Source organism: Schistocerca americana, chromosome 2, assembly GCF_021461395.2.
Source record: "Schistocerca americana isolate TAMUIC-IGC-003095 chromosome 2, iqSchAmer2.1, whole genome shotgun sequence".
Lineage (NCBI taxonomy): Eukaryota > Metazoa > Arthropoda > Insecta > Orthoptera > Acrididae > Schistocerca > Schistocerca americana.
In genome coordinates this window covers 538,314,480-538,339,290 of record NC_060120.1, presented here as the reverse complement: position 1 = coordinate 538,339,290, position 24,811 = coordinate 538,314,480, and the positions used below count along the sequence as shown (strand labels likewise).

The following is a 24,811-nucleotide window of genomic DNA, read 5'->3' as shown; positions in this document are numbered from 1 at the left end:
TGGAACCAAGTCAATGGCATCAGGTTCTCTACACCAACAAGTGCAGAATTTATGTGATGCTTGATGACTGTCATGAAAAGTGTACATGCCTCAGGGGCCAGTCAAATTTCTGGCTGATATCATATGAGAGCGATTCAAATACACATGATAATTACTTTTGTACATTTATGATTAATCATTTACACAACTGAGGCCTTCAGTTTATCTCTAGACAGCCTCCTGCATGCTCTACAGACTTTTTTCAGTGATTTGAAAGCTTGAACATGCCTGGTTAATAAAAAGTTTGAAACTACGTCATCAACCAATTTTGCACATGTTCATCGATGTCTTCATTGTTTTAAAATCGTTACCTTTCAAGTGATTTTTCAAGGATGTGAGCAAAAAATAGTCGGGTGGAGAACAAATATAGACTATAGGGATGGTGGTCGAGGGTCTCCCAGTGCCGGTCCTCCAATTTGTCCCTTGTCAAATTCACAGTGTGAGGCGTAGCATTGTCACGGAGAGGACTGACATCTCTGATGCAATTCCTCATCTTTGTTTCAGTAGGAGGCATTTTCTGAGGTTAACAACTAGCAGCAGTAAGCTGCATTCACCATGTGTCATTTGTGAAGATAGTCAATCAGTTACACTCCTCTGCAGTCAAAAAACATAGTTGCAAGAACTTTTCCTGTTAAGAGGTGGGTTTTCGCTTTCACGGGGCAGGCTTTATTCTTTCTTCGCAACTCCTTACTCGTCTTTTTGGATTCTGGAGTGTAATGCTGGACCCATGTCTCTCCATATGTGACGAAGTGCCTCGAAAAAGTCTCCCCTTCTTGCAAAAATTGATTCAGAAGTGCCTCACATATCTCCAACCTGACCTGCCTTTACTGTTCCATTTACAACTTCTGAACCCATTGCACATTAATTTTTTTAATGCCAAGCTACTCACTGATGCTGATACCCGCTTCTGCTGCCATTTCTTCAACAGTGCACTAGCGAGCACCTTCAATAATCTCTCAAACAGCACAGATGATGCTATTTGTGAGACTTAACCATGAGCATCGAACATGACCTTCATTTTCAACACTTTCTCGACCACCCTTAAATTGTCTGACCCAAATAAACAGTGCAGCATCCTCAAATCGAGCCATCAAACAAGTCAAAATGTCCAAGGATTTAACACCTTCATGGGTCAAAAACATTATCATAAAACATTGCACAGCAGGCAAAGGAACCTTTTGTTCACTCATGGCTGTACCGTTTTCAGAATAGAGTACAACACAAACAAGTTGGCTCCCCTTCCTTGACACACCACACTTCAACACGCTCCCCCCCCCCCCCCCACACACACACACACACACACACACACACACTCTTCTCACTCTCTCTCTCCCCCCACCATACTGCTCGGAAGAGCTTGTACTATACACGGGTGTAATTACCATTTATATTCAAATCCTTTTTATTATGAATGTCAGAAGCTGCTCACTGCCACCAAATGTACTTACAGGTCAGTGGAGTACAAGATCCTTCAATTTACTGGTCAGATCTACAGTAAAATTTTCAGCAAAGAGTTCATCTTTCTTCAGACAATAATTAAAAAGGAGATAGAGCCTGTCTTGTGAACAACTTCCTCCAGGAGACAGCTACCAACAAAGCAAAAGCCTGTGATACCTGACAAACTCAACTGAGCATCCTTGGTGCAAGTAGAAACTTGCAGTGAGTTGTTGTATGAACCCTCGTCACACACTGGATGATTTCATTACAATTGCAATCAAGGAGAGGGATAGGCGTGGGCAGCAACATCTTAACTACCTTAATAACAATATGCCAAGGAAGATCTAAGCATGTGGAGCAACGTGGAAATGAATTTACTCAGCAGTAAATTTTGATTTTACAGATGTCTACTTTCAAACAGATTGACTTTGTTATGGTTAAGGTTTTATTTTTAATTCACAGTTTCTTAAGGTTCATTACAGCATTCCATGCTCCCCTTGGTTCTATGCCCACACAAGTTTGTTGAAAGGCAAGTGGTGCAAAACTTTTTTGGAGAAGTTTATGTACTGAATACTTTTCATGCATTAAAAATTATGCGAGTTATTAACCATCAAATATGAAATAGGAGCTTAACAGTGGCGATCACTCAAATAATATCAGAGATACTTACTTGTACTAAATGCCACATCTAATTTGGCAATGATACCTATTAAAAAGACAGAATATTGTTCATAGCTGTTCATGCATTTAAACAAGGAGCCTAAAAACCTGAATAAAACCGTTACTTAATAGGCCAATACAGATACACACACGTAAAAAAAGCAGGAAACAAGAAAAGAAAGAAAGAAGTTTACGCAAAGCTCTAGTAGTTGATAAAATTCCAACATTTGACAACATAGAGGAAAGGGTTGGATGAAATGAAACTATTCATGTATAGTCACAGAAATTTGCACGAAAGGTTTGGAGGAACACAGCAGGGCAGCACCATACAAAACAACAATTAAAGTTAAAAATTAACAATAGCCGAGATTTGAAAACCTGTCAAGTTAGAAATGATTAGGAATGAAGTTGGGAAAATATAAATTGGAGCAATGGTATACTAAAAGTGGAAGCACAGATAAAACAAAAGTAGGTAAAAACGAATACACAATATAGAAAATGAAATTGATGGAGGAGAAATAGCCAATGATGGCAAAAACACTACAGGTACAGATGAAGTAGGTAAATGTAAGGACTAACACATCGTATGATCCATTTTGTCTTTAGTGTAATTCTTTTTTTATTTTTCACTAATAGCAATAAAATTCACATTTCTGTTTTCAGCAAGTCAGTGTCACTGACATACTCTATTTGACACAACCTGTGAGGCACCCAGAAGACATGATCGGATGTCAATGTAATGTTGTACATGTACACACCATTTGTGGGTGTTGTTGTTGTGGTCTTCAGTCCTGAGACTGGTTTGATGCACCTCTCCATGCTACTCTATCCTGTGCAAGCTTCTTCATCTCCCAGTACCTACTGCAACCTACATCCTTCTGAATCTGCTTAGTGTATTCATCTCTTGGTCTCCCTCTACGATTTTTACCCTCCACGCTGCCCTCCAATGCTAAATTTGTGTTCCCTTGATGCCTCAAAACATGTCCTACCAACCGATCCCTTCTTCTAGTCAAGTTGTGCCACAAACTTCTCTTCTCCCCAATCCTATTCAATACCTCCTCATTAGTTACGTGATCTACCCACCTTATCTTCAGCATTCTTCTGTAGCACCACTTTTCGAAAGCTTCTATTCTCTTCTTGTCCAAACTGGTTATCGTCCATGTTTCACTTCCATACATGGCTACACTCCATACAAATACTTTCAGAAACGACTTCCTGACACTTAAATCTATACTCGATGTTAACAAATTTCTCTTCTTCAGAAACGATTTCCTTGCCATTGCCAGTCTACATTTTATATCCTCTCTACTTCGACCATCATCAGTTATTTTGCTCCCTAAATAGCAAAACTCCTTTACTACTTTAAGTGTCTCATTTCCTAATCTAATTCCCTCAGTATCACCTAAGTTAACTCGACTACATTCCATTATCCTCGTTTCGCTTTTGTTGATGTTCATCTTATATCCCCCTTTCAAGACACTGTCCATTCTGTTCAACTGCTCTTCCAAGTCCTTTGCTGTCTCTGACAGAATTACAATGTCATCGGCGAACCTCAAAGTTTTTACTTCTTCTCCATGAATTTTAATACCTAATCAGAATTTTTCTTTTGTTTCCTTTACTGCTTGCTCAATATACAGATTGAATAACATCGGGGAGAGGCTACAACCCTCTCTCACTCCTTTCCCAACCACTGCTTCCCTTTCATGCCCCTCGACTCTTATAACTGCCATCTGGTTTCTGTACAAATTGTAAATAGCCTTTCGCTCCCTGTATTTTACCCCTGCCACCTTCAGAATTTGAAAGAGAGTATTCCAGTTAACGTTGTCAAAAGCTTTCTCTAAGTCTACAAATGCTGGAAACGTAGGTTTGCCTTTTCTTAATCTTTCTTCTAAGATAAGTCGTAAGGTTAGTATTGCCTCACTTGTTCCAACATTTCTACGGAATCCAAACTGATCTTCCCCGAAGTTCACTTCTACCAGTTTTTCCATTCGTCTGTAAAGAATTTGCGTTAGTATTTTGCAGCTGTGACTTATTAAACTGATAGTTCGGTAATTTTCACATCTGTCAACACCTGCTTTCTTTGGGATTGGAATTATTATATTCTTCTTGAAGTCTGTGGGTATTTCGCCTGTCTCATACATCTTGCTCACCAGATGGTAGAGTTTTGTCATGACTGGCTCTCCCAAGGCCATCAGTAGTTCTAATGGAATGTTGTCTACTCCCGGAGCCTTGTTTCGACTCAGATCTTTCAGTGCTCTGTCAAACTTTTCACGCAGTATCTTATCTCCCATTTCATCTTCATCTACATCCTCTTCCATTTCCATAATATTGTCCTCAAGTACATCACCCTTGTATTATTTGTGGGTACATAAATTATAACAGAGCTACTGTTCTGAATAACAGGTGGAATGCCCACCAAAGTGCAAAAGTGTTGTTCATGTTTACTGTTGTTACAAGGCTTGGTTGGGTAAAGAGCATCAACAGCATCAGATGTTGAGTGAGCACTATGAAGGACACAAAGTTATCCCATACTCATTTTAGACAAAGTTATCTGCCCCTGACAGTTTTGAAAGGGGCCTCAAGGTATGCCTCAATTTTGGCCGACTGGTCGAATAGTACAATGTACAGCTTTGCGGGGCAGTGAACCAATGCTGAATTTCACGGGAAAGACAGGACAGGCATACTAATCATCAAGGTTCAGGTCAGCCACATCTGACCACCACCATGTGAGAACACGTAACGAACTCTCTGCAACATTCTACATCATCCTACACCACTGATCAGTTATTAGTAACAACTGGACTAGGGAATTACCATGCCATGTTCCAGGATGCCACTAGCACACCACCAATTGATGTGCTTGAAGTGGTGCTGTCAGCAGAAACAATGGACAGCTGGTGAATGGCATCGCTTTGCATTCAGCACTGAACAACAGTGCTGCACTACCCCAGATGATCACCATTGGCAAGTATAGTGGCGAACTGGGATGAGGTCCCATTCTTCCAATGTTTTGGAAAAACATAGCGATGTTACTCCTAGCGTCATGGTGTAAAGAGCCATCGGGTATAACTTCAGGTCTCAGTTGATAGTGATTGGGGAACAGAGTACATTGTGGATATCCTGCATCCTCATGTGTTGCCTCTTGTGTGACACTATTGTGGTGCCATCTTCAACAGGACAATGTTCATTAACACATGGCATTTAACCCTATAAACTGTGTGTGTGATGTTGAGGTACTCCTGTGGCCACCAAGATCGCCATATCTGTTCCTCATAGAACACGTGTGGGACCAGCTCAGAAATCAACTTTGTCTTAGTGCCATTATTATCCAGGATATAAAGAGCCAGTTACAATAGTTGAAGGTCATCTTACCTGAGGAGTGGATCCAATGGCTTTATGACACTCTTCCTAACATAATCAGTGCATGCCTAACCAGTATGATGTTGCTGCTCCTCTGACCTGTAAATGAACTCACACTGCCATGTTCTCTGTAAATGGGACTTGATTTTGTAAACTGCAAGTTTCATTTTGTTTATCCCTCCCTTCTGGATGGTTTAAGTTTTTGTCAGGGAGGGGGGGGCAGGCCATTTAATGTGAATATTCATTAAGAATACCATCCACAATTACAGAAAATAGTTCCATATATATGAAAAAAAAAAAAGTTTATCAGATGGGAAAAAGGGAGGGAACAACAGAGCCAGGAGTAACATTCAGCTGGGCTGGTGTCCTGTTCCACTACAGACAAGATTTTGTCCTACAGCAACAGTAAGAAGATGTCTTCTGCCAGAGAACATCTACATCTACATGACTACTCTGGAATTCACACTTACCATCTTCGCAGATATTTCATCAAACCACTTTCAGGCTATTTCTCAACTTCCATTCTAGAATTGTAAATGGGAAAAATTAATAGCTAAAACTTTCCATGCGAACTCTGATTTCTCATATTATTACAATGGCCATTTCTCCCCAGGTACGTAGGTGGGAGTCAACCGAATATTTTTTCCCATTTGGAATAGAATGTTGGCGACTTAAAATTCGTGAAAACATCTCATTGTAGTGAAAAATGTTTGTTTTAATGACAGGAACCAAAACTCGCATATCACATCCATGACACACACTCTTCTATTTCATGATAATACATAAGGAGGTGCCCTTCTTTGAAATTTTTAGGTGTCCTTAATCTTATCTGGCAAGAATCCCATACTGCACAGCAGTCTCTTTAGTAGATCTGCTGCATCTATTAAGTGTTCTGCCAATAAAATGCAGCCTTTGGTTCATCTTCCTCGCAACATTTTCTATGTGACAGTTAGAATTTAAGTTGTTTGTTGTCTGTAATTATAATCCCTAGGAATATAGCTGAGTCAACAACATTTAACTTCGTGTTATTCATCGTGCAACTGAAATTTAAAGGACTCTTTTTAGTAACCACATGGCAGATCTCTCTTTTTTTATTGTTTTGGGTCATCTGCCACTTCTTTCACCACACAGATATCTTGATCTTTTAACGACTTCACTATTTGGTGTTTGAGAGCATCAAATGAAGGACTGAAGATTAGTGTTTAACATCCCGTTGACAATGACTGAGCACAAGCTCGGATTTAGGAAGGACAGGAAAGGAAATCGGCCATGCATTTTCACAGGAAGCACCCCATTATTTACCTGGACTGATTTTTGGAAATCACAGAAAACATACATCAGGGTGGCCGGAAGGGCATTAGAACTGTTGTCTTCCCAAATGGAAGCTCAATGTGCTAACAACTGTACTACTTGCCTCAGTAAATGACATCATCATCATCATCATCTTAAAACAACCCACAAAGACTGCTCATACTGTCTCCTAAATCATTTATACTGGTTAGGAACAGCAGAGGGCCTGTAACACTTCCTAGCGGACTACTATCACCTCTGTTTCCCTTTATGACTTCCTATCTATTACTATGATTGTGACCTTCCTGACAGGAACCATTAAGCCAGTCATATAACCGAGATGATACACACACACACACACACACCTACATTGTGCCAACACAAGACACACTGCCAGGCTTGCAGTTCAGCAGATGGACTGGAGTGAAGTTTGTATCATGTGGGTAGAGGGAGAGAGAATCGGGAAGTATGAGGAGGGTTGGGGGCATAGAGCTAGCTGCTCGGAGGGAGCAGTTGATGTGCAGGCTAGGACTGTGGGAGGGACAGGTGGCATATGCACGAGCTAGACAAGTGACACACAGATACTGGAGCCAATGAGGTGCACCACATGATTTAAGATGGCATAGAGGTGTGGATTGGGAGAGGGCGACATAACAAAGGGAATGGAAACTGATTGGCTGGGGTGAGAGGGCAGTGGGTTAGCAGAGGCTGAGGGGGGAGGATAGATGATGATCCACGGCAGGAGTCGGATGCCAACAAGTTTTAAAATTTATGGAGGTGGTGGCTGGAGTGTTCATCCAGGTGTTGGACGACAAGGGTTTCAATTTTGGCAATAGGCATTACCATCAAGCTGTCCAACAGAATGGATGGTCACCACCAAGCTGTGGCCAAGAACAAAGTTGAGCACAAGATGATAAGAGTTCAATGGCTGCTTCACAACTCATGCTACCTGGCTCCTTCCCTCCTACACCAGCTTTCCTGAGCCAAAACACATCCTTTACTCCCATAAGCCTCATAACCTCAGTTTCTGATAACCCACAGCCTCCATATGATCTACCCAACAGTTTCCCCTTACTCTGTTCTCTCACTGCTCCCAATCAACATCTTCCAGTCATCTTTAAAGGATCTGGTGCTCATGTTTCACATGGCTAACCCATACATCCGTCACCTCTTCCCCTCCCCCATTCCTATCCTGCACACCTACTGCCCCCCTGCAAGCCACTTGCTAACCTCCCCAACACCTCCTTCTACTTCTCACCTCTTTCTCCCTCCACCCAAACCACCCAACACAACTTCCTCGTCAATCCCAATATATCTGCCAAACTGCAAGCCTGGCCCTGTGTCCAGTGGCACAATTCAGTGTTACATGAATGTGTAGTGTCTGTTCTTCCAGACATGTCTGAAAAAACAGACACCACGCATTCACAATGAATCAACCCCTTTCAGTGCAGATGCACAATTACATTCCACCTCCTGCAGGAATCTCGCAGTAGCAAGCATGGAGGACATGGAAAGAGACTGCTGATAAGTGAAAGGGGGGGAGAGAGAAAGGGAAAGGGAGGAACAATTGACGCCACTGCATTATGAGGAATCAGTGGTGACGATTGAAAATGTGTTACAGACTGGGATTTGAACTTGGAATCTGCTGCTTACTAGGCAGTTGCGCCATCCGGAGACATTTCCTTTTTGTGTGGTGCACCTCTCGACAACTCAATGTTTCTGCTACTTGGTGGGTACTCTCTGTTACTCCTAAGCTACATATATTCTGCCAGAACTTTCCTTACTACATTACTGTATTTTTCCAATTCCATAGTGTCATTAGAAAATAAGACAAGATAATTTTTCTAAATGGTTAATACTAAACTTTTTATACATGTACCATGAATCTGCACTACTATTTTTTGTTAATGATAATCCATTTTTTCACTAAATCATTGCTTTAAATTTTATTATTCTAACTGGCAGATAATACGAAAATTTAATCATGCACCACTTGCCACTGAATGTTAGCTAACCTCCTTCCTCCCCACTCATTGTTGTGATACCACATTTTAAGGCTATACTAACAAGCTTCATTTTCAGTTTAACATATTATCAGTGAACCGTATCTGTATTTAAATAAACTTGTGTACAATTGTGTAGATGTTTTTCTTATATAATAATTTATTTTCTATAGCTTTGTATGAAACATTCTGTGAATATTCATACCACATCTGTCGATGGTAATGACTTGCTGAAACGTAATGTGCCATCCTGACTAAATAAACAAAATATTTACTAAAACATCTAAAAAGTGAAACAAAAAATGAAAAATAAATAAATATGAAGAGTTAGGAGAGCTATGGCAGAAATGAAAGAGGTGAGGGAGAAACAAGAGGGGACAGTGAAAGGTGTGAAACAAAGGTACACAATAAAAATGATGAATGTAAACTGAGGTCAGATGGCCAACAGCAACCAAACACATACAGTAGAGCAAGTTCCCACCTGTTTAATTCTGGTGTACCGATGCTTGAAGGAAGAATCCCAGTCAACCAAATGGTTAAGGAAGTGCCAAGGTCATTCTCTGCAACAGGTTACTTGCTGTTAAAGATGTTGACTCTCCGAGCAAAGATCATGTCATCACAGAAAACTGAAGTCATTGCATGTCAACTGGTACACAGCAACAGTTCTCACAAGTGGCTCCCTTTCCTAAAGCCCTAATAATGGGCTGATCTATTACACTGAAATGTTCTACTTATCCAATCCTCTGCTTGTTGCTTCTCTCATCACATCCTGCTCTCCACAGAGCTGATGTTTCATTTCTTTATTAATCAGGTTGAACGAAAATGAATGTATCCAAACAGCAACATATAGTTCTTGGATTTTGAGATAACTCCTGGAATATTTCAGTCAATTTTGAAGACTGTGGGAGAATCAAAATTCGAAATATAACCCTGACAGTGAAGGCTAAGACAATGATGAAAACAAAAACAATTTTGTGGTTCGAATTATTTTTTTAATGGTGCAGTTGAACTAATACAAAGTAAAAACCATTGGACAGGAAATATCTGTGTAAAACAGGATCAAAACATATCACGAATGACAGTGATTTGCAAATCAAAGAGAAAAAAAGGTCAATTAAGCATTAAGCGTATTTCTTCATTACATTATAGAAAGAGAGTATAAGCATACTGCCAAACTGTAATGAGCAATAAAGGAACTGACAGGAAAATATAGCAAGAATCTTTAGCTGTTCAATTTAGAGTTCATTATATGGAGAAGACAGGAAAACTAAAGGGGGAAGGGAATTTATGAACCTTTTACTGAACGTAAACCTAGACAGGACTTTAAAAAGAAAAAAAGAATAGCTAAAAATAATTTTTTTTTTTTTTTTTTTTTTAAGATCTTGAGAAAACAAACAGCATTCTGGCACAGAATTTATGCGATTCAGTAACAAGACAACATAACAGAACACAAACACAATACATCTACATCTACATTTATACTCCGCAAGCCACCCAACGGTGTGTGGCGGAGGGCACTTTACGTGCCACTGTCATTACCTCCCTTTCCTGTTCCAGTCGCGTATGGTTCGCGGGAAGAACGACTGTCTGAAAGCCTCCTTGCGCGCTCTAATCTCTCTAATTTTACATTCGTGATCTCCTCGGGAGGTATAAGTAGGGGGAAGCAATATATTCGATACCTCATCCAGAAACGCACCCTCTCGAAACCTGGCGAGCAAGCTACACCGCGATGCAGAGCGCCTCTCTTGCAGAGTCTGCCACTTGAGTTTATTAAACATCTCCGTAACGCTATCACGGTTACCAAATAACCCTGTGACGAAACGAGCCGCTCTTCTTTGGATCTTCTTTATCTCCTCCGTCAAACCGATCTGGTACGGATCCCACACTGATGAGCAATACTCAAGTATAGGTCGAACGAGTGTTTTGTAAGCCACCTCCTTTGTTGATGGACTACATTTTCTAAGCACTCTCCCAATGAATCTCAACCTGGTACCCGCCTTACCAACAATTAATTTTATACGATCATTCCACTTCAAATCGTTCCGCACGCATACTCCCAGATATTTTACAGAAGTAACTGCTACCAGTGTTTGTTCTGCTATCATATAATCATACAATAAAGGATCCTTCCTTCTATGTATTCGCAATACATTACATTTGTCTATGTTAAGGGACAGGCAAGTCAGAATTTTAAACTAATGAAAAATGGCATAGTTATTAACTTACAATATTAACAACCTTCTCTCCACGAGACAAACTGGACTTAACATTAAATAGCACAGAATTCTCATATTAAAAGGACTGTAGTTCATTAAATTGCATACCAGGCATAACTGAGAGATAATCAACAATTTACAAGCATTAGAGCCTACCTGATAAAGTGTTAGAAGCAAAATTGGATGGAAGAGAGGACACAGTGTCAAACATGTCTGGGTGTCTTTGCAATGTTGATGCAAATGGTGTTCGTGAAGCCTGCAGATCAAAAGTACATAAATTTTATACAGTATGCAAACAAACTATAATTAAAAATTAAAGCATTCATTATCTAAATTATAAAACACAAACCACTGAACATGTTGGACAGGGACAGAAATTTGCCTTAGTTTTTTAGTCCTATAAATATTATTTCATCACAACAGTGTATGTAAGAGTTTAATTTCATCCACACATAACTACAGCACTAATTTTAAAACAAAAATAATTGTTATTTGTAATGCTTGCTATATTCTCTATGACACTATTTTATTCTACACGTATTTCTGAAAAACTGAAGGGTGCATACATTTTTACCAATTTAAAAATAATGCTCTCCAAATGCCAAAATATAATCACCAGAACATGTCTGAGAAAGACGGAAATTTATTATATTAGCAACAGGATAACTATACATTCTGGATCTGAAGAGATGTAAAATAAAGGACATGGTAAAGGAGTTACAATGGATAAACAAGAAAAATTCATGCTCCAGACTACTGTAGATAATAAGCCAAAGGTTAAGAGGAAGAACAGATGAACAAGAAACACATTACAAAATTGCACAGAAAAATGTAGGTACAGTAAATGTAATAGTATGTATGAAAATGACTGAAGTGTGCGAGAAAGCAAATACTGGGATACAAGAAATGAAGTAAAAAACATATGTACATACACGAAATAAGGTGGTGGCAGACACTGCGACAGATGATTACACACACACACACACACACACACACACACACACACACACACACACGGGGGGGGGGGGGGGGGGGGGGGGGGGGGGACCCACCAAAGGGAGGATTCTGATGACCCAATGACCCAACAGATGAAACAGGTAGTACAGTCTTTTTTTTAATGTTGCTAGAACAAGTTGTCTGAAACAATTTATTTGTGTGTGGTACTTGGTGCCAGTCATATTATGGGTATAACTAACAGATCACTTGACAGTTCACATGCGTTTACTGTTATGTTGATAATACAGGATTTGTCAGATGTGCAACTTGAGCATGTGATACTGGAGGAACACTTGAGGCAAGTTTCACAATTAGGCCAAAGACAAAATTAATAGCAGAAGAGTAAGATAATATGATTAGGGGTGTCTTATAGCTTAATAAATGCATCATGTAGATTAGAAAATCACAATGTTTGGTATTAGAAAGGGTTTTGGCAATCACAATCTCATTTCAAGCTTTACTTAAGTTCTTCTTATTTTTGTTCCATGTCAAACTGAGCATATATAGAGAACTTTTTATTCTAAATCTTAAGAATAGACAACCTTTTTTTGCTTTGACTAGCCAACTCACAAACGAAGTTTTCAGTGTGCTGATACGTAGTCAAGCTATGTGGAAGTGTAACATTGCCAATTTAATGCTCGCCACAATGATTGCTTTTGTGCTCTATACAATTATCAGTTCATCATTCTCAAGTCCTGTTTACATTGATCCTCTTGCAAGCAGGTATCTTTCTTCAGTAGATTCACCTGGCCTGTCATTAAAAATTCTTACACATTTGTAGCTTTCTTTCTTCCAAAGTTTCACCTCCTACAGACAGATCTCATCTTTTACTGATGTAGACAAAGATCCCACTGTTTGTTCTGGAAGGCAGGAGAGTTTATTATCCTACAAGGTTTCCCTGAGCAGTACGTCTACTTTTCTTCTGTGACAGGGTTAAAAAGGTGCAAATTAATATCTGTTTCTCAGTTGATTATCTGTTGGCCTGAAGAAATTAATTCAGCTTTGTAATCAATTATCACATTAACACTGTTACAGGAGATTTTACACTATTTTTAAAAGGTGTTACACATTTCTTGGAGATTTTACACAGTCCATGACAATTTTATGCTGTTCTAAAGAGTAAACAAATTTTTGTAGAAAGTTATTTCATTCAAAAAGTTTTACTTCAGAACAGAGGGGGGGGAGTCATACTGCAATTACGAGAAAATGCCACAAGCTTTTAGAACTAAACCATATACTTTGGCCAATTTCTTCACTGTTACCAAAACATACAAAAACAACAAACTGATAGACAGTACATTGTTGTTTAGTTGTATCCTACACTCAGATACTTGACTCAATGACAATAAAGTCTTTTGTTTCAAATAAAAACTAGCCAGATTCAAAAAATGACTTATTAAAAATATTAATTATGATCAGTTGTATACGGTGATTATAATTAAACTGACGAAGCGGTGTAGAAATAAACCACTGGTCAGTATGACGTTAAACTGTAATGGAATATTATCAGAGATGGATTTTAAACGTACGGCAGAAGAAAAAAAATAGTGTGAAAATTGATCAATTTATGGTGCTGTATGTGTCAGAATACGTAAATGAAAACACCTGTCCTGCGCACGACCCACTGAAGTTGGTATAAACATGCTGGGTACAAGGCTTTTCATCCTTTCGCATCCGCGACGTTCGCCATGACTGTCACAATGCAGGATTGCGCTCTGCTTGTAAAGCTGTACTATAAGAACGATTAATGTGCACATGTCAGTCTGCAGAAGTTCTGGACACTGAACAGTTCGAAAAGAGGTGTTGGTCTGATGACTGCCGTGGGTCTGGAAAAAATGATTCGGAAATTCGAAAAGACGGGTTCTTTTGGTGTGTAACCTGGTAGAGGTAGGAAATGAATTGATTCGACATCAGTGGAAGTAGTGGCCACAGCAATGCAGGAGGAGACAAGTGGTGGTGTGCAAACGTGAGGTGCACAGAGAACTGCCCGAACACTGGACATACCTGTGACCACAGTGCATAAAGTCCTACAAAACATCCTTCTTTGCTGTCCATTCAAAATTACCCATGTGCACGAGGTAGTTCCTGTTGATCTGCCAGCAAGAGAGACCTCTGCTTTAGAATTTCTTGTTCACATGAAAGTGGACAAAGATTGTCTGTCCTGGCCGTGGACAGACAAAGCCCACTTCCATCTGACAGGATATGTCAATACACAGAATTGTCCAATATGGGCAATGGAAAATCCACATGCAAATCAACCAGTACCTCTTCATCCTGAAAAGGTCACTGTGTGGTGCAGGTTTATGGCATCATTTATCATAGGGCCATATTTTTTTGAAGAGACAGGTGCTTCAGTCCTGTTACCTGTACCGCCACTGGTAAGCGCTGTGAGTGTCTTTTGCGCAACCACGTCATTCCAGCTCTCCAACAACAGGGATATGTGGATGGGATCATTTTTATGCAAGATGGCGCACCTCCGTACATTGCAAATCCAGCTAAGCAGCTGCTGAAGCGCCAATTCAGAAATGCTAGAATTATCAGCTGCCGTTTCTGTACAGCCTTTCCGTCTCAATCACCTGATCTTAATCCGTGTGACTTCTGGCTGAGAGGCTATCTGAAAGATGTGTTCAGTGTCCTGACTGCAAACTTACCTGCACTCAAGAAACGCACTGCACAACACATTGTGAATGTGACCCTGGAAACACTTTGATCAGCTGTGGAACATGCTGTTTCTTAGTTTCAACTGTTTGTAAAGAACAGTGGACAGCATACTGAACATGTTTTGTGCCAGTCACATGGAAATCAATAATTTGATTTGATTTAGATAGATGCTTTTTGTGCAGTTTTTGGCCTCAGGACAATTAAAAACAGTTTTTCCCATCCAAAGTGATATGACCTTGCCGTGGTGGATGGGCTTACGTAACTAACAACATCACACCTGTACACCTACGCACACTACGTAGTAGTTTGTTTAACGTAAAACGTACACTTTAGGCATTGTTGTTATGATTCATTTGTAATTTGTAGTTGACCACTATTAAATAATGATGCTACATTTTGTAACTATTTATTTTTCTTCTGCCACACGTTTTCCACCTTCTCCAATAATAGCCCGTTGCAATTTGACGTCATTCTGACCAGTTGTGTTATTTCTACAGTGGTTTGTAAGTTTAACTTTAATTATAATCACCCTGTATAATTAGCAAGAAAAATTGTGACATTGGAAGCTACCTGTGATGAACTACGAATAGTAATATTTCTCAATGATAAATTTTGTGAGTCAAATGATGAATTTGCATCATCCGCTGATTCTTGTACAGCGCTTCTCTGCATGAAGGCCAAGGTGTTTCTCAAGTTGGTTAGAAGCGTCTGTAATAAAGAAACAAAACAATCATTAATTATATATTGTAAATAAAATGTAAGTTACTGTGGTATTTGCATGAGCTGAAAAGCTAAGATTCTAAAAACACTTCTAGACAGAGAAAACTGAATTCAGAAATTTTATGTTCAGCATACTTTTCCGAAGTTGTTAAAACCATTTCTCAACAAGCTTTCGTATTCCTTAACCCATTAATCAGCAATGTAAGTTCCAGTTCCAATGGCCAGGACCCAAAATATAATCACCATCCCCTAGCCTTTGAGCCATTCAATGGTTCTGCAAACCAGTACAACATAGTATACCAACTGCACACAACTTATGGAATGTTAAGTACATGTGTAAGATCCAACTGATTTAATTGGTTTAATTTTGTGAAATATTTCATAAGCAGTTACAAGTTTATGTAATGATTGTGTTAGGAATGTCACAAAAGATTTATTATCAATTAATACAATATAATATAAATCAATACCATGTATCCCCAATACCTGAATTCATTCACAATGCACATAAATAGCACTCTTCCAAAAAGCACAAACAGAAATCAGTAATCTTCAAGAGTGTGATATCATTCGAAACTTATAGGGACATGTAATGGAACTTTGCATCTTTTACTCTTCCATGTTGTTTCACTACCTCTTATTTCTCACGCAAACTTTACAGTCTTGATTTTGTGCTGTTGGGTGAATATGCTTAGGAAAATGGCCCAATGTTTCGCATGCAGTCTCCCTTGTAAATTTCTGAATGATAATCATCCTTGTCCTTTACAATATGGTTTTGATATATTCTTCATTAGTGATTTTATTGCAATCCTATAATCAATGTAACTCTGTTTTTTCCCAACTGGATCACCATCATTTCTAATGTTTTTCGTAACATGAACACAGCTCCTCTTTCTGTACTCCCCCCCGCCCTTCCTTTCAATTTAATTTTACTTAACAGAAATCTTTGGGCACATTCTTTCTATTCCAGTGTACTGGACCAATCTGCAATGGTGTCATAAATAATTTTGGTGAAATGTATCAATTATCAAGGTATAAGTGTGTTCTCTTTGTAACAAATTGGGATAGCTCTTTGACAACATTTTTGCTGGAACTATCACTGGAATTTATCTTATCATGGCCTGTATGTATTTTAAAGTCATAGCAATAACCTAAATCTGACTCATAATTTGTACAACTTAATAATGAATCGTGCCCTGTTTCATTGCATACGCTTCTTCAAATTTTTGATGAAAATACTTGGTCACAGGTCTTATTTTGCTCAATGTCTGTATTAGCAATCAAATCATTATTTGCAAAGTGCAAACACTTAAATTTCCAAAAACGAGTGTTTCCACAACAGCCCTCTTTGACCAAAACAGTTGAATTCTCAAGTGCGTCATTACTATGGACAAAACAAAATATCTTAATTTCATTACCGTTGTTGATGTGGTCTTCAGTCTTGAGACTGGTTTGATGCAGCTCTCCATGCTAATCTATCCAGTGCAAGCTTTTTCATCTCCCAGTTCCTACTGCAACCTACATCCTTCTGAATCTGCTTAGTGTATTCATCTCTTGGTCACCCTCTACGATTTTTACCCTCCACGGTGCCCTCCAATACTAAATTGGTGATCCCTTGATGCCTCAGAACATGTCCTACCAACCGATCCCTTCTTCTAGTCAAGTTGTGCCACAAACTTCTCTTCTCCCCAATCCTATTCAATAGCTCCTCATTAGTTATGTGATCTATCCATCTAATCTTCAGCATTCTTCTGTAGCACCACATTTCGAAAGCTTCTATTCTCTTCTTGTCCAAACTATTTATCGTCCATGTTTCACTTCCATACATGGCTACACTCCATACAAATACTTTCAGAAACGACTTCCTCACACTTAAATCTATACTCGATGTTAACAAATTTCTCTTCTTCAGAAACGCTTTCCTTGCCATTGCCAGTCTACATTTTATATCCTCTCTACTTCGACCATCATCAGTTATTTTGCTCCCCAAAATAGCAAAACTCCTTTACTACTTTAAGTGTCTCATTTCCTAATCTAATTCCCTCAGCATCATCCGACTTAATTAGACTACATTCCATTATCCTTGTTTTGCTTTTGTTGATGTTCATCTTATATCCTCCTTTCAAGACACTGTCCAATCCATTCAACTGCTCTTCCAAGTCCTTTGCTGTCTCTGACAGAATTACAATGTCATCGGCAAACCTCAAAGTTTTTATTTCTTCTCCATGAATTTTAATACCTACTCCAAATTTTTCTTTTGTTTCCTTTACTGCTTGCTCAATATACAGATTGAACAACATCGGGGAGAGGCTACAACCTTGTCTTACTCCCTTCCCAACCACTGCTTCCCTTTCATGTCCCACGACTCTTATAACTGCCATCTGGTTTCTGTACAAATAGTAAATAGCGTTTCGCTCTCTGTATTTTACCCCTGCCACCTTTAGAATTTGAAAGAGAGTATTCCAGTCAACATTGTCAAAAGCTTTCTCTAAGTCTACAAATGCTAGAAACGTAGGTTTGCCTTTCTTTAATCTTTCTTCTAAGATAAGTCGTAAAGTCAGTATTGCCTCACGTGTTCCAGTGTTTCTACGGAATCCAAACTGATCTTCCCCGAGGTTGGCTTCTACTAGTTTTTCCACTCGTCTGTAAAGAATTCGAGTTAGTATTTTGCAGCTGTGACTTATTAAACTGATAGTTCGGTAATTTTCACATCTGTCAACACCTGCTTTCTTTGGGATTGGAATTATTATATTCTTCTTGAAGTCTGAGGGTATTTCGCTTGTTTCATACATCTTGCTCACCAGATGGTAGAGTTTTGTCAGGACTGGCTCTCCCAAGGCCGTCAGTAGTTCCAATGGAATGTTGTCTACTCCGGGGGCCTTGTTTCGACTCAGGTCTTTCAGTGCTCTGTCAAACTCTTCACGCAGTATCATATCTCCCATTTCATCTTCATCTACATCCTCTTCCATTTCCATAATATTGTCCTCAAGTGCATCGCCCTTGTATAGACCCTCTATATACTCCTTCCACCTTTCTGCTTTCCCATCTTTGCTTAGAACTGGGTTTCCATCTGAGCTCTTGATATTCATACAAGTCGTTCTCTTATCTCTCTTTAATTTTCCTGTAGGCAGTATCTATCTTACCCCTAGTGAGATAGGCCTCTACATCCTTACATTTGTCCTCTAGCCATCCCTACTTAGCCATTTTGCACTTCCTGTCGATCTCATTTTTGAGACGTTTGTATTCCTTTTTGCCTGCTTCGTTTACTGCATTTTTATATTTTCTCCTTTCATCAATTAAATTCAATATTTCTTCTGTTACCCAAGGATTTCTACTAGCCCTCATCTTTTTACCTACTTGATCCTCTGCTGCCTTCGCTACTTCATCCCTCAAAGCTACCCATTCTTCTTCTACTGTATTTCTTTCCCCCATTCCTGTCAATTGTTCCCTTATGCTCTCCCTGAAACTCTGTACAACCTCTGGTTTAGTTAGTTTATCGAGGTCCCATCTCCTTAAATTCCCACTTTTTTTGCAGTTTCTTCAGTTTTAATCTACAGGTCATAACCAATAGATTGTGGTCAGAGTCCACATCTGCCCCTGGAAATGTCTTACAATTTAAAACCTGGTTCCTGAATCTCTGACTTACCATTATATAATCTATCTGAAACCCGTCAGTACCTCCAGGGTTCTTCCATGTATACAACCTTCTTTCATGATTCTTAAACCAAGTGTTAGCTATGATTATGTTGTGCTCTGTGCAAAACTCTACCAGATGGCTTCCTCTTTCATTTCTTAGCCCCAATCCATATTCACCTACTATGATTCCTTCTCTCCCTTTTCCTACACTTGAATTCCAGTCACCCATGACAACTAAATTTTCGTCTCCCTTCACAATCTGAATAATTTCTTTTATTTCATCATACATTTCTTCAATTTCTTCGTCATCTGCAGAGCTAGTTGGCATATAAACTTGTACTACTGTAGTAGGTGTGGGCTTCGTATCTATCTTGGGCACAATAATGCGTTCACTATGCTGTTTGTAGTAGCTTACCCGCATTCCTATTTTCCTATTCATTATTAAACCTACTCCTGCATTACCACTCACAGGAAATCAATTGCTGACAATTCTTCCTACTCTGTTTGGATTTGTTCATATTTGTTCTGTGAACTGGCTAGTCTTGGTTACAATATTCTACTAGAACATGTTATCAAATATTATATTAAATATACACTGAGGAGCCAAAGAAACTGGTACAGGCATGTGTATTCAAATACAGAGAAAGGTAAACAAGCAGAATACAGTGCAGCAGTCAGCAATGCCTATATAAGACAACAAGTGTCTGGCGCAGTTGTTAGATTGGTTGCTGCTGCTACAATGTAATTATCAAGATTTAAGTGGGTTTGAATGTGGTGTTATAGTCGGCACACGAGCGATGGGACACGACATCTCTGAGGTAGCAATGAAGTGGGGATTTTTCCACTGTGACCATTTCACTAAAGTACCATCAGCATCAGGAATTTGGTAAAACATCAAATCTCCATCGCTGGGGCCAGTAAAAGATCGTACAAGAACGGGACCAACGACAACTGAAGAGAATCGTTCAATGTGACAGAAGTGCAACCCTTCCGCAAACTGCTGCACATTTCAATGCCGGGTCATCAACAAATGTCAGGATGTGAGCCATTCAACAAAACATCATTGTTATGGGCTTTCGGAGCTGAAGGCCCACTCGTGTACCCCTGATGACTGCATGACACAAAGCTTTACGCCTCACTTTGCTTCATCAACAGTGACATTGGACTAATGGTAACTGGAAATGTGTCTAATTTCAAATTGTATTGAGCAGATGGATGTGTATGGGTATGGAGACAACCTAATGAATCCAAGGACCCTGCATGTCAGCAGGGGACTATTCATGCTGTTGGAGGCTCTGTAATGGTGGTGGAATGTGCAGTTGGAGTGATATGGGGCTACTGATACGTCTAGATACGACTGACAGGTGACACGTATGTGAGTATCCTGTCTGACCACCTGCATCCATTCATGTCCAGTTTGCATTCCGACAGACCTGGGCAATTCCAGCAGGACAATACAACAACCCACACATCTAGAACTGCAACAAAGTGGCGCCAGGAACATTCTTCCGAGTTTAAACACTTCCGCTGGCCACCAAACTCCCAAGACATGAAACTTATTGAGCATATCTGGGGTGCCTTTCAACTTTCTGTTCAGAAGAGATCTCCACCCCTCGTACGCTTACGGATTTATGGATAGCCCAGCTGGATTCATTGTGTCAATTCCCTCCAGCACTACTTCAGGCATTATTCAAGTTCATGTCACATTGTGTTGAGGCACTTCTGCACACTCGTGGAGGCCCTACACTATATTAGGCAGGTGTACCAGTTTCTACATTTACATCTACATCCATACTCCGCAAGCCACCTGACGATGTGTGGCAGAGGGTACTTTGAGTACCTCTATCGGTTCTCCCTTCTATTCCATTCTCGTATTGTTCGTGGAAAGAAAGATTGTCGGTATGCCTCTGTGTGGGCTCTAATCTCTGTTTTTATCCTCATGGTCTCTTCAGGAGATATATGTAGGAGGGAGCAATATACTGCTTGACTCCTCGGTGAAGGTATGTTCTTGAAACTTCAACAAAACCCCGTACCGAGCGTCTCTCCTGCAGAGTCTTCCACTGGAGTTTATCCATCATCTCCGTAACGCTTTCGCGATTACTAAACGGTCCTGTAACGAAGCGTGCTGCTCTCCGTTGGATCTTCTCTCTCTCTTCCGTCAACCCCATCTGGTATGGATACCACACTGGTGAGCAATATTCAAGCAGTAGGCGAACAAATGTACTGTAACCTACTTCTTTTCTTTTCAGATTTCATTTCCTTAGGATTATTCTAATGAATCTCAGTCTGCTATCTGCTTTACCGACGATCAACTTTATATGATCATTCCATTTTAAATCACTCCTAATGCATACTCCCAGATAATTTATGGAATTAACTGCTTCCTATCCCCGATGTTATTCAATCTGTATATTGAGCAAGCAATAAAGGAAACAAAAGACAAGTTCGGAGTAGGTATTAAAATCCATGGAGAAGAAATAAAAACTTTGAGGTTCGCTGATGACATTGTAATTCTGTCAGAGACAGCAAAGGACTTGGAAGAGCAGTTGAACGGAATGGACAGTGTATTGAAAGGAGGATATAAGATGAACATCAACAAAAGCAAAACGAGGATAATGGAATGTAGTCAAATTAAGTTGGGTGATGCTGAGGGAATTGGATTAGGAAATGAGACACTTAAAGTAGTAAAGGAGTTTTGCTATTTAGGGAGCAAAATAACTGATGATGGTCAAAGTACAGAGGATATAAAATGTAGACTGGCAATGGCAAGGAAAGCGTTTCTGAAGAAGAAAAATTTGTTAACATCGAGTATAGATTTAAATGTCAGGAAGTCATTTCTGAAAGTATTTGTATGGAGTATAGCCATGTATGGAAGTGAAACGTGGACAATAAATAGTTTAGACAAGAAGAGAAATGTGGTGCTACAGAAGAATGCTGAAGATTAGATGGATAGATCACATAACTAATGAGGAGGTATTGAATAGAATTGGAGAGAGGAGCAGCTTGTGGCACAACTTGACTAGAAGAAGGGATCGGTTGGTAGGACATTTTCCGACACATCGAGGGATCACCAATTTAGTATTGGAGGGCAGAGTGGAGGGTAAAAATCGTAGAGGGAGACCAAGAGATGAATACACTAAGCAGATTCAGAAGGATGTAGGCTGCAGTGGGTACTGGGAGATGAAGAAGCTTGCACAAGATAGAGTAGCATGGAGAGCTGCATCACACCAGTCTCAAGACTGAAGACCACAACAACAACAACAACAACAACAATTGCTTCCAGTTGCTGACCTGCTATATTGTAGCTAAATGATAAGGGATTTTTCTTTTTATGTATTCGCAGCACATTACACTTGTCCACATTGAGATTCAATTGCCATTCCCTGCACCATGCATCAATTCGTTGCAGATCCTCCTGCATTTCAGTACAATTTTCCATTGTTACAACCTCTCGATATACCACAGCATCATACGAAAAAAGCCTCAGTGAACTTCCAATATTATCCACAAGGTCATTTATGTATATTGTGAATAGCAACGGTCCTACGACACTCCCCTGTGGCATACCTGAAATCACTCTTACTTCGGAAGACTTCTCTCCATTGAGAATGACATGCTGTGTTCTGTTATCTAGGAACTCTTCAATCCAATCACACAATTGGTCTGATAGTCCATATGTTCACTAAACGACTGTGGGGAACTGTATTGAACACCTTGCAGAAGTCAAGAAACACGGCATCTATCTGGGAACCCGTGTCTATGGCTCTCCTAGTCTCGTGGATGAATAGCGTGAAGTGGGTTTCACACAATCGTCTTTTTCGAAACCCATTCTGATTCCTACAGAGTAGTTTCCTAGTCTCCAGAAAAGTCATTATACTTGAACATAATAAGTGTTCCAAAATTCTACAACTGGTGACGTTAAGATATATAGGTCTATAGTTCTGCACATCTGTCCGACGTCCCTTCTTGAAAACGGGGATGACCTGTGCCCTTTTCCAATGCTTTGGAACGTTACACTCTTCTAGAGACCTATGGTACACCGCTGCAAGAAGGGGGCAATTTCCTTCGCGTACTCTGTGTAAAATCAAACTGGTATCCCATCAGGTCCAGCGGCCTTTCCTCTTTTGAGCAATTTTAATTGTTTTTCTATCCCTTTGTCATCTATTTCGATATATACCATTTTGTCTTCTGTGCGACAATCTAGAGAAGGAACTACAGTGCAGTCTTCCTCTGTGAAACAGCTTTGGAAAAAGACATTTAGTATTTCGGCCTTTGGTCTGTCATCCTCTGTTTCAGTACCATTTTGGTCACAGAGTGCCTGGACATTTTGTTTTGATCCACCTACCGCTTTGACGTAAGACCAAAATTTCTTAGGATTTTCTGCCAAGTCAGTACATAGAACTTTACTTTCGAATTCAACTAACGCTTGTCGCATAGCCCTCCTCACACTACATTTTGGCTCTTCAATGTATCTAGTTCCTTATTTAATCCTACCTGATGTAAGTTGTCTCTTTTATGCCAGAAGTCAGTTCACAGTTCCAGATTTTTGAACTATTTCACATTTCTTCCAAATCCAGGGCTCTGGTAGTTGATCTCCATCAGCAGTGTCATCTTCAATAGCTAACCACCTGCATTTTTATCATACAGGACTTACAGTGTCACTACCGTCACTGTCGGTAGCAGGAGTATCAACATATAACACTCACTGTCCTCATCACATTTATGTTTCGAAAACATTTTGTGGGATACACCTCTAATATTCAATAACAGATATTTCGAAGTGTGAACTTGATTAAGAGTAATATGTAACTGAGGGTGACACGAAGAGGTAATAATAATCCATCACAAGCTTGGAATGGCCAGTGCTTTGTGTGGTGTTGCACATCACAAGTTGTGACCGTCATACCATGGGCCAGGCACATGAAGTTTACATTTTGCCTGACCGAAGTACCACAGGTCAGCCTCGTGATAATTACATTTGCCCTGAATACTGTACCATGAGTCTCATGCATGGCTATAGGTTAAGGGGTTAATATGAATAAGCAGTACATGACATCAACACATGTACAGAGTTTAGCCATTCATTATCTACTGCAGTAATTCTGTACGGACTGACTGGACCACACAGGATACTCCCACACTGCACTGTAAAAAAATAGCAGTAATAATGCACAAGGAACTAGTCTCAATGTCCACACACACACTGATTCGTTCAAATTACAGAAATCCAAGCCAAGATTACTGAACCATGGTCTCAATTATAAGTCTTTCTGACTTGTAGTAGTAAATGAACACTCAAATGGGAGACCTTTATCAATTGCCTATATAGGTGAAAAGTAAAAGATGTAGCTCCAGTTGTATCTAGTTCATCTTCTTCCACTGTCAGGAGCACACCATGCATGCTATACCTCACAGATCTATAATTCATTGTACTTATATTATTATGAAAAGGAAAAGTTGATACCCACCATATAGTGAGATTCTGAGTCGAAGATAGGCACAACAAAAAGACTGTCACAAACAAGCTTTCAGCCCAGGCCTTCGTCAAAAATAAACTACGCACACACACAAGGCTGCAGTTTCTGACAGCTGAAGCAGAGAGAGAGAGAGAGAGAGAGAGAGAGAGAGAGAGAGAGAGAGAGAGTGAGTGTGTGTGTGTGTGTGTGTGTGTGTGTGTGTGTGTGTACACGCGCGAGTGACGTGTGCGCGCTCGCACGCGCACCTCTGTCTTGTAATCTATTTGTTGCCTTGTTGGATGAAAGCTTATTTGTGACGGTCTTTTTGTTGTGCCTA

The 24,811-nt window shown here is 39.8% G+C and overlaps 1 protein-coding gene across 5 annotated transcripts in view; it reads right to left on the bottom strand.

Moving 5' to 3' along the window:
* LOC124592534 (gamma-tubulin complex component 3-like) overlaps positions 1–24,811 on the bottom strand; it is a 293,359-nt gene that overhangs the window by 226,626 nt on the left and 41,922 nt on the right. For all 5 annotated transcript variants that reach the window (XR_006977520.1, XM_047131845.1, XM_047131844.1 and 2 more), the window contains exons 3-4: positions 15,233–15,370; positions 11,162–11,261 (exon numbers count right to left, since the gene is read on the bottom strand). Coding sequence is in view for 4 of the 5 variants with exons in the window: in XM_047131845.1 (XP_046987801.1) it covers positions 11,162–11,261; positions 15,233–15,370 (238 nt within the window). In the remaining variant the exon portion in view is untranslated. The remainder of the gene's footprint in view (positions 1–11,161; positions 11,262–15,232; positions 15,371–24,811) is intronic.